The following is a 12,069-nucleotide window of genomic DNA, read 5'->3' on the forward strand; positions in this document are numbered from 1 at the left end:
AGTTGTCTGATGTTGCTAATAACATTTCATATCATTAGCAATTTATTGCCATGAATTAGGCTCTTTATGGTTACTGGATATTAATGTACTGGATTTCTTTGGCACTTGTCTAGGACCAAAATATACTATAACATAGTACAACAAATACAGTAGAAGAAATAACAAAAGACAGCATGAAGTGGGCACCATTGACCTACCAGCCAGACGATGACAGTGTTATGGCCCATTTGGGCGGCGGCATGCAGAGGTGTCATCCCGTCATTGGCTCTGATCCCTGGTTCCGCCACACAGTCTTTCACCAGGTATTGGACAACCTCCAGGTGACCTTCCTGGCAGGCCAGGTATAGGGGTGTGGCACCATTCTTTGTTTGGGAATTGACAACACTAAAAGAGAATTAAAAAATAAATAAAAAACAGACCTGTATTCAGCTTTATTTAATTAATGACCATGTTATTACATTGTGATTCTTGAACAACATAACTACTTTGGGTTAGCCAAGAAGAGTGTATAAACATGTGTCCGGTTGCTAACATTGGGCAGTAATGTTATTCTAGGAGGTTTTCTTTATACCCAAACTAATCTAATCACTGACAGGTCAACATAACTTCATAACAGCCCTTGGAATAAGCTCGGTCCGAGTTGCCATGACTGGGGGAGGTATTCTGATTAGCACATCGAGCCAACTCCACCCCCTGGAGCCAAACTCCGCCCTCCCTGTTCTCCCCGTTCCTCAAAGGCCAACTTGGCAGTGGTGAATTCTTTGCCCCATCCAATGACAATGTCTCTGCTTGCCCCAGATCTCCTAGTCACAGAGGGAGTTCAAGGAGTGAAGTGAAGTGCTTCCCCTCTAAATCCCATATAGCCTTGCTTTATTTGGACACTGACTGACAAGCGGGCAATGAGTCCAGTAAGAGGCTTACTACTCTGCTGGTTCTGTTCCTCACTACCTCAGGGTTAACCAGGCGGCAGTAAGTGGTGACAGGCCAAAGGGAGGGAGGAAAAGAGATGTAGAAGGGGAGGGGTAAAGGAGGAGGGGTATCTCCCCTCAAACCAAACACAATTGCACCCAGTTTCCCCTCACGGAATAAAGACAGCAGTTAGAACCCAAGCCAACAACTTACTCGACTGAGTCGAGGTTGTTACTAAAGCTATATTTGGACGATGTAGACGTTTCCTGGATCCAAAACGTAACACCTTAAGTAACACCTCCTTTCCTTTGTTTTGTTTCTTGAAAATATGACAAAGCCCCAAAATCTTAGGCGTGACCAACGGGGCATCCTTCGGGTGCATTTGGGGCAAGGTTGCAGGTAAAAACAAGTGCCTTTTAAATATTTCACCACAGGAAGGGGACCTAATCTGCAGTTCTATCATCAGGAAGTAGGCAGGTGGCTGCATTATTCATGAGTGTAACTAAAGCGGGCCGGAGCTCTCCTGCATCCTGGGGTCTGGAGAGGGTGCACAACATACAGTATGTTTATGGAAAGGGCCTGACACTAACATGCGAACATTGACGCAACACACAAATCCGCTCAAATACACCTTAACACTGGATAGAAACTGCATCAAGGTGTCTATGTGCTCTTGTGAGATGCTTCATGACAAGGGTGACTACTGAGCTTTAGCCTACACAGACTCAGGTACTCCACTAAAGGAATTGCTTTAGATTTCAAAAGGGCTTAATAAAGAGGCTTGTCTTTGAGCGAGGGTAGAAATACAAAGTGACAATAGATGATACCCCGTCCCACACACCCTCAACAAAAACACGCACACAAGCTATTTTGTTCGTCTGTAACTTGTCAACTTGAAATTGCCTCCACTATTACTGGATACAATACACACCATTCTCCCCTCCTCCACGTTCAGCGTATGTAACAAAGGGCAATCTTAACTTCATTATTAGCAAAGTAAGTGATGTTGTCACACTAATAGGCTTCTTGCCTGATAAAAGCTGATTGCGTTCTCAGTGGCTTTTCTTGTTTAAATAATTAAGTGACCCATGACGAGAAAAGTTTTCCTCCATAGTGTTACAGAGGACTGAAGAAATTACATACTTTAACCAGCATACACCCCCCCCCCACAATAATGTAAAATGACTTACATTCTCAACAATTATTAGGTGTTACTATTTTGTTTTTTTCTAGCTTACTGTTACCTGCACCCTCATACAGTCTCAACAGATAAAATCACATAGACAATTATTGGCACCCTTGATAAAGATGACGAAAAAATGTATACTGAGCTGTATTGAATGCTCCAAAAAATTGGAAAACTATATTAATTTGGAAAGCGATTTTGTTTAAGCAATACTTTTTTTCTCAAAAACATGGGTCAAAAGTACTGGCACACCTAAAGATTCTTAGAAATAAAATCAAACAAAATCACATCTGTATTAACTTACTACATTTTAAAATTCATCTCAGTTTAACCTCTACGAGATCAGTGTTCCCCCTCCCTGTTCACCCACGACTGCGTGGCCATGCACGCCTCCAACTCAATCATCAAGTTTGCAGACGACACTACAGTGGTAGGCTTGATTACCAACAACGACGAGACGGCCTACTGGGAGGAGGTGAGGGCCCTCAGAGTGTGGCGTCAGGAAAATAACCTTACACTCAATGACAACAAAACAAAGGAGATGATCGTGGACTTCAGAAAAAAGCAGAGGGAGCAGCCCCCTATCTACATTGACGGGACAGTAGTGGAGAGGGTGGAAAGTTTAAGTTCCTCGGCGTACACATCACGGACAAACTGATTGGTCCACCCACACAGACAGCGTGGTGAAGAAGGCGCAGCAGCGCCGGAGGCTGAAGAAATTCGGCTTGTCACCAAAAACACACAAACTTTTACAGATGCACAATCGAGAGCATCCTGTCGGGCTGTATCACCAGCTGCTCCGCCCACAACCATAAGGCTCTCCAGAGGGTAGTGAGGTCTGCACAACGCATCACCGGGTGCAAACTACCTGCCCTCCAGGACACCTACACCACCCGATGTCACAGGAAGGCCAAAAAGATCATCAAGGACAACAACCACCTGAGCCACTGCCTGTTCACCCCGCTATCATCCAGAAGGCGAGGTCAGTACAGGTGCATCATAGCGGGGACCGAGAGACTGAAAAATAGCTTCTATGTCAAGGCCATCAGACTGTTGAACAGCCATCACTAACATTGAGTGGCTGCTGCCAACATCCTGACTCAACTCTAGCCACTTTAATAATGGAAAAATTGATGTAATCAATTTATCACTAGCCACTTTATATAACGCTTACATACCCTACATTACTCATCTCATATGTATATACTGTACTCTATACCATCTACAGCATCTTGCCTATGCCGTTCGGGCATCACTCATTCATATATTTGTATGTACATATTCGTATTTATTCCTTTACACTTGTGTGTATAAGGTAGTTGTTGTGATATTGTTAGGTTATACTACTTGTTAGATATTACTGCATGGTCGGAACTAGAAGCACAAGCATTTCGCTACACTCGCATTAACATCTGCTAACCATGTGTATGTGACAAATAAATTTGATTTGAGCTAACATAGGCTAATGTGATTAGCATGAGGTTGTTAGTAACAAAAAAATTCCCAGGACATTTTAGACAAGAACTTGGTTGCCTCTGCCAGGAGGCTGAAACTTGGGCGCAAGTGGATCTTACAGCAAGACAATAACACCAAGCACACATCAAAATCCACAAAGAAATGTTAATTGGCCATAAAAAAAAATCACAATTTTGCTATGGCCATCTCAGTATCCGGACTTGAACCACATCGAAAACCTCTAGTTTGAATTGAAGAGGGCAGTCCATAAGCGCAGACCAAAGGATATGGAAAAATTCTGTATGGAGTAATGGTCTATATCCATCCCAATGTGTTCACCAATCTCGTTTTTTTGAAGGCTCAGTGCCGTTATCCTCGAAAGGGGAGGGTGCCAGAGTATTGAAGACAGGGGTGGAAATAATTGTGACACCTATCTTTGAGATTTTTTTTATTACTTGTTAAACATCATCTCTTTTTCTGAGTAATTGTAAAAGCATAAAATAATTTTTCCATTTGTTGAGCATACAATATAGCTCAGTATTTTTATTATTTATTTTCTAGTGTTTTTTGCTCATCTTTATCAAGGGTGCCAATAATTTTGGATGGGACTGTATATATTCGTTTTTTGATAAACAACATCAATAACAGTTTACAGACTTGGATGAATCCAGACACAACAATACATTGCTAGACTCAACAAGATATATTCTGAGAAAGCTAAAGATTCTAATCCCCCCCCAAAAATAGCTTTTAACCTTCAACTTATGCCTCCTTTGACCCTAACAATGACCCTAACAGAGTTGCGCTAAATATCCATCTACTATAATTGGCTAGGCAGAAAATATAGCATGGAAAAGGGACGTGGGAAAAGTGGGAGTGCATTATGCTAATCCAAATCCTACACTCTAAATATACTTCAGACGTTCTAGATGCCCGAGTGCCACGGTGGGTGAACTTTCAGCAGCATCTCGCTCTCTGGGTCTAAAGCAGGGGTAGGCAACCCTGGAGTGCCGCAGGCATGTTTTTCATTTAACCGACCTGGAAGACCAGGTGTGTTGAATTTAGGCAATCATTGAACTGATAAATTAGCTAAATTGGTCAGAGGTGGTGCCTAGTTGGTACAAAATCCTGCAGTACCCGCGGCACTCCAGGAACAGGGTTGCCTACCCCTACTTTAGACCCAGAGAGAGAGAGATGCTGCTGAAAGTTCACCCACCATGACACTTGGGCATCTATAATGTCTCAAAAGTAGATTTTATGGCCCTCAGTCGGCAGCAGTCGCCCCACCCCTTTTGACCCCATGCTGCAATTAAGCCCTGGCAAAGCTCTTAATCTGCGCTAATTGATTGCATAACATGTTCCTTCTCTCTCGCTTTCTCTGAGTCTGTGCAACCATCTCGCTGAGGTTTATTGCCAGTTCGTCGCCTGTTTTTTTTTTAATGTTCCAGCAGCACTATCAGCGGCGACACAGCACGTCATCCTGTTAGCTTTGTGGAGACACAGGATGACAGGGAAGTGCAATTCACAGATTCAGCCCTTTGAGCCCAGGCCCATACATTTGGTGACCATTGTCTAGGAACTTAATCTGCGTCAGTCCTGCATCCCTATCCCCATTTTCTACCACAAAAGACAGACAGACATAGCCTCATGAGCAGCACACTGCTGACAGCTGAGTACTTGGCATGTTGACTGTGGATCACACCTCACATTACACTAGGCTCACACACACCTCACACTAGGCTACCTGTTGGGGGGGCAGGTAGCCTAGTAGTTAGAGCGTTGGACTAGTAACCGAAAGGTTGCTAGATCGAATCCCCGAGCTGACAAGGTAAATATCTGTCGTTCTGCCCCTGAACAAGGCAGTTAACCCACTGTTCCTAGGCTGTCATTGTAAATAAGAATATGTTCTTAACTGACTTGCCTAGTTAAATAAAGATAAAATTGGCTTCACTTCATAGCTGCAGCGGAGTGCCTGACTGAACTGACTTCTTGTCCAGACAAACAGTTGACAGCTAACTAAGTTACCGCAACTAAACGGCCATTTCACAAAACAGTTGTATAACTTTAGTAATCCTTTTTGTGCAAACACAGTACAATATTAGGCTAAACAATGGAACACTTCCCACGGATTGTTGTGCTGTCAGAACTGTGATGTAGATTGACGATTTCACCGTACAGTTTTAGAATGGTCAGCCTAACTGAACTTTGTAAAAATTAAAAACAAAAAGTACAAAAGTACAAACTATTGCACATGAATGGCTTGCCTTGAAGTCAATCATCGAAGGGCTTTAGAGGTGATCTGTGGAATGGATTCTAGGGCCTTTGATGTTTTTTTCTGCACTGTAAATTGAGCAAATGTTTAGCATGTGGGTTTCCAAGGCCTTGAAACCATCCATCTGTAATAACGTACTCCAGACAAATCCAATCCTTACCACATTCTGTGCAGCTAGCTAAGTCGGATTACTACCAACAGGAAAGGGAAACTATAGGGGGCTAAAGCATGATGCTGAATGTAGCTTTTTACATTCCGCTAACTAGTGCTCAATAAAAATAAATGAAGGAACAGTGTCGTATGATAAAGGAGAAATGCTTCCCTTGTGAGGGGTTGCCTCCCTTGTGATTTCTGAGGGCTAAGGTAACAGCTGTCAAACAGGCCAATTACCCTTTGAAATCCATAAGATAACATTCTGTTCTACGTCGTATAATAAACCGTGACATAACAATGCTATCTCCCCAGAGCAAAAGGCCTCGGCTAAACAATGCCAGAGACGACGAGAAAGCGGTCCCCTTCTTCATGCCTGTATTGTTTTCCCTCATTAGCTTATCGCTGGTTCGCTACTGTGTGTCACCATGGCTGCAGCGGTAAATAGCATGAGGGGTGGGGGAAGGGAAGAGGCAGGAGTGAATGGAGCAATGCTATCAGACACAGCCACCTCTCTGGGGCCAATTAAAGATTCAGGAGCTACGCACCTGTCTGGGTTGCACCTAGACAACACTGGAGTCCCTGGTAGGTAGGCCCCAAACTCCAACACCAAGGCCAGAAAACTAGCCTATAGCCCTCAGACTCCACCTCTTCAGCCATTTAGGGGTCATTATTGTCACTCTCACTCTTAGAGATCATACTTTTTTTTTTTTATCAGCTTATAGGTTTATGGCAGAGGTGAGTGATCTGTGCCGCATGTTGAAGTGAACAGAACAGTCCCATTGGACAGCCTTGATTCCCATTGCTTATCTATTGGTTAGGCTATAGGCTCAAATATTACACTGTTCTCTCTATGTTCTGCAAACATGCTCTTCATATACAGTGCATTCGGAAAGTATTCAGACCCCTTGACTTCTTCCACATTTTGTTACGTTACAGCCTTATTCTAAAATGCATTAAATAGTTTTTTCCCCTCATCAATCTACACACAATACCCCATAATGACAAAGCAAAAAGAGGTTTATAGAAATTTCTGCACATGTATTAAATATGAAAACTGCAATATCACGTTTACATAAGAATTCAGACCCTTAACTCAGTACTTTGTTGAAGCACCTTTGGCAGCAATTACAGCTTTGAGTCTTCTTGGGTATGACGCTATAAGCTTGGCACATCTGTATTTGGGGAGTTTCTCTCATTCTTCTCTGCAGATCCTCTCAAGCTCTGTCAGGTTGGATGGGGAGCATTGCTGCACAGCTATTTTCAGGTCTCTCCAGAGATGTTCGATCGGGTTCACATCCCTGACTAAGGCCCTTCTCCCCCAATTTCTCAGTTTATTGTGGGTGGCCAGCTCTATGAAGAGTCTTGGTGGTTCCAAACTTCTTCCATTTAAGAATGATGGAGGCCACTGTGTTCTTGGGGACCTTCAATGCTGCAGACATTTTTTGCTACTCTTCCCCAGATCTGTGCCTCGACACAATCCTGTCTCGGAGCTCTACAGAACAATTCCTTCTATGGCTTGGATTTTGCTCTGACATGCACTGTCAACTGTGGGACCTTATATAGACAGGTGTGTGCCTTTACAAATCATGCCCAATAAATTGAATTGACCACAGCTGGACTCCAATCAAGTTGTAGAAACATCTCAAGGATGATCAATGGAAACAGGATGCACCTGAGCTCAATTTTGAGTCTCATAGCAAAGGGTCTGAATACTTATGTAAATAAGGTGTTTCTGTTTATATATATTTTTTAATAAATTTGCAACAAATTCTAAAAACCTGTTTCTACTTTGTCATTATGGGGTATAGTGTGTAGATTAACAAAATGTTGTTTATGCCAGCTCCTACCCTCTCCTCAACCCTAACCACAATTGAACTGATGTTGACAGACTGCAGTTCCTTGATTGAATATCACACCCTGCATGGGCACTCAGTGTTGTTAATGCCTTGGCATGTGTCCATGACAATCGTAAGGCCATATGGCTCCATGTTCTCTCTGTGGCACGGCTCCTGTAGTGCAACAGTGATTAGCACCGACATTCAATAACATTACACACACACACACACACACACACACCTCTCTCACAACAAACACCACACACATGTCCACACACACACACACACACAGAAATTAGATTCTACACGACAAAACCAATGCACGATTATCATGACAAATCAAGCGATGAGCAGGGGATGTCCTATATGTGACAACATTATTATTAATCCAGGACAATCGATCATTTAGCCCCTGAGGACAATTCAGCAAAAAAGGCAGCAAATGTCATATTTTGCCATGGTTGAGTGCATTCTTTTTGGAAGTATTTCATCATGTGATTTGAACTGAAGGTGACTAGTTTACTCAACTGTTGCCAAAAAAGCAAGTGTCAGATTCCCTGGCAACATCCGTGATCTCTTGAAAATCCCTTGTTAGCCCGTAGTGTTGACAAAAGACAAATCACTGATTCAAAACATGTATCAGAGGCTGAGTCTCTGTAATGTATTTAATATCACTTTACAGTAGCTTTCATTAATAAGTCATTAAAAATGCTTATAAATGGGTTAGGGTTATTGGCTTATTTGCCTTAATTAATCTTATGCGTTAACCATTTTATTATTATGGAAAACTATGAGTTAAGGCAGATGATTATCTGCATGTAATGCCCCACAAATGCTCAACATGTCCCATAACTGTGAAAACATAGTATTCTGTGGCAGTCCTGTTGACTTAGGAAATATCTAAGGCCCACAGTAGGCTACCAATTAAGAGAAAAATATGGCTGCCATGTCTTAGTGTGCACTTAAAGTATATTCTCACTGCAAGAGATTCTCTAAAGTTTGAGAAAATACACTCGGCTTGACCTTTTACAGTAATCTTGCAAAATTGTCCCATCTCCTGGGCCAACTCTGGAGGTCGCGGGCAAGCCTTTTTTGACAGTAACCTCCCTCCGAGCCGTCGAATGTAAACAGAATTGTCTCGTGTAGCCAAATGCTCCTACAGTAAAAATCTTAATAGCGGAGCAATGTTTTTATAAACAGCTGAAATGTCTAGACATTTTACTTATATTTTTTATGTTTTATTTGGCTTTTACCTTCAAATGCAGTAATATCCTGTTTGTGTGGCCTTAACAAAACAGCTGGCAAAAGTGCATCCAGGGATTTTTCTGCCATAGAAACTATTGGGTAAGCCCTTTTTCGGGACACCTAAGTCTAAACTGTAAAAAGTATTTAACATGTCAATATTATATACTCTTTAATTTATTTATTATTATTACTTTTTGGGATGGAAAAATGTTTTCAGTGTAAACTTAAACGACTAGAAAATATAATGGACCTATATATTTTTTATTATATAATCTTTGAGATCTAACAATCACCAAAATAAAAGCTCAAAAGTCAGGGGTATTGCAAATTCCAAAAACAATTCATTTAAACAGTATTGATTTTTGTTTGAGCAAAAGAACAGCATTGGGCATTGCAAAATGCATAGAAGTGCAGGAAATGATTTTTAAAACTGCTAGATGTTCTCTAAGCTCCATGGCAAAATGTGTAGAATTGCAGGAAATTAACTTACATTTTTGCAGTTATCTCGGCTCCATTGAACAATTCTTAGAATTGCAGGAAAATTGGCTCTGAAATTCTAAATTCTGCCCCACCGATAGCGCCCATTGCCCCACCCCCTGCCACTCTCACTGCCACAACCACCTAAGCCCCTTTTTGATCCAGAAAAAAACCTGGCGTCCGAGTGCTAACATTATAGCTCAATGAGTGAGACAACTCCTTAGACTTTGAATTAGCTAATAGCTGATGTCTTCAGGCGCAAGTTGCTTAGCTACATCCCATTTAATGATGCTAACATGAATGATTTGCACTATAGGATAAAACAATGCCTGGTTTGTTTTGGAGGTAATTAGCTTAAATTGTAATATAATCTAGATGACTGGTTTAGCTAGCTAGCAACATTATTCCATTATGTGATGAATAGCCTACATTATTTGTTTAGCTTGCTACCGAGGTCTGTATAATGCATATGATACTGTATGATAATGTTTATGCACTTCTGTATTTGAGAGCTGTAGTAAAAAAATGTATATACTGTAACTAGACTTGGTGGTACCTAGTGATGCACCGATATTACATTTTTGGCCAATACCGATATCCAATATTTTCCTTGCCAAAAAAACTCTGATACCGATAACCAATATTTACAATTTTAGCTGCCTTTTAAGCATTCTAGTAGTTAAATAGTTAACACACAAATGTACGCAGCGGTCTAAGGCACTGCATCTCAGTGCAAGAGGCTTCACTACAGTCCCTGGTTCGAATCCAGGCTGTATCACATCCGGCTGTGATTGGGAGTCCCATAGTGCAGCACACAATTGGCCCAGCGTCATCCGGGTCGTCATTGTAAATAAGAATTTGTTCTTAACTGACTTGCCTAGTTAAATAAAGGTTAAACACACACACACACACACACACACACACACACACACACACACACACACACACACACACACACACACACACACACACACACACACACACACCACACTGACCAAAAAGTAATTTTGTTGGTATTTACCTATGTCCCCCTTACCAGTAAAACATAATCGAAACCTATTTCTTTCACTTACTTGCTGTGCTGTTTCGTTGTTCATTTGTTCAGTCGTTTCATTCTCAACCAGGATTTCTATGGAACGCCATTTGGGTCTTTGTGTGTCAAAAGATACACATCAAATAACACTATTTGACGTGTCAAATAACACAACATCTGTTTCAGTAGCTATAGTTAGCTAGCTAACTTTATAGATACAGTGAGGGAAAAAGGTATTTGATCCCCTGCTGATTTTGTACGTTTGCCCACTGACAAAGAAATGATCAGTCTATAATTTTAATGGTAGGTTTATTTGAACAGTGAGCGACAGAATAACAACAAAAAATCCAGAAAAACGCATGTCAAAAATGTTATAAATTGATTTGCATTTGTGGCCCCCCTAAATGTGGAGTATAAAATAATAATTACATAACTAATTTTTGCTATCGTTCTTTTTTCCATCCGTTATTAGACAGTGGCAACGCGGAACATGGTCTTTTGCCTGCTAATGCCTGCAATGCAGTGAAGAAAACGACATGACAACAATAACGTCTAATGTAACTGGCCCCTCTTAACAGTACAACTGGCCCCAGCTTGGCCCCCCCAGTTGAAATGGTCTAGAACCACCACTGCCCAGAAGTTGCGGTCGAACAAATTATGCTTAATTACCAATGCGGTATTGTAAACACATCATTCATGGCCGGTGTTTACATGTTTACAGACTTTTTTGTACAGCTCTGACAGTGCCACTGTATCTTTTTTGACACGCAAAGAACCAAATGTATGTTGTGAAGCTAATAGCAGTGACACCATTACTGTGTAACTCCGGGAGGGCAACGTCTGGAAAACAGCGCACTTGGTAGTGTGTACTGGTGCTCGACCAGTCGGCAAAAGCTAACATCACCCACGACAGAGAACGGTTGATTGTCAAGGGCAATGAATTCCATTATCTTGGCTTTAATGGATTTCGCCTTTGAGTTGTCTCGCTGAAATTTTGTTACTCTTTCAAATGACTGCTCAATCCACACAGCAGACATTGTGGGCTAGGTTAGGAATGCTGTGTTGCACGTATAGCGCAAAATCTTACGTGGCATCATTATGTCATGTACCTACGCTATATAGGTATGCACGTCAGCTTTGACATCGGTTTTGCACATCGGGGCGTTAAACTAGACATCGGATGATACCGATGTTGCCATTTTTAGCTAATATCGTCGGATTCCGATATGTTCACCGATATATTGTGCATCCCTAGTGGTAAACTAGTCATAATGTTGTTACCTAGCTAGCTGTGTCTGACTCGTTCTGTAATTTGAGTTTGCAAATGGAAAAATAAACAATCTTAAAATGTCTGCACATGCTTGTGAATTGGTGTATCTGTATTTCATGTTGTATTATTGAAGTTTTTAATGGTTAAGATGCTGTTCTTATAGAATTCTTCCAAACTGTCTACTGTGAGATTTACAGTACTAGAGGTGTGCAGGTAGACACACTATTTCATGCC

At 41.5% G+C, this 12,069-nt stretch overlaps 1 protein-coding gene across 1 annotated transcript in view; it reads right to left on the reverse strand.

Moving 5' to 3' along the window:
• espn (espin) overlaps positions 1-12,069 on the reverse strand; it is a 99,793-nt gene that overhangs the window by 70,389 nt on the left and 17,335 nt on the right. The window contains exon 3 of the mRNA XM_045696094.2: positions 198-384. Coding sequence (XP_045552050.2) covers positions 198-384 — 187 coding nt within the window. The remainder of the gene's footprint in view (positions 1-197; positions 385-12,069) is intronic.

This window comes from Salmo salar, chromosome 15, assembly GCF_965601325.2.
Source record: "Salmo salar chromosome 15, fSalSal1, whole genome shotgun sequence".
In the NCBI taxonomy this organism is placed as follows: domain Eukaryota; kingdom Metazoa; phylum Chordata; class Actinopteri; order Salmoniformes; family Salmonidae; genus Salmo; species Salmo salar.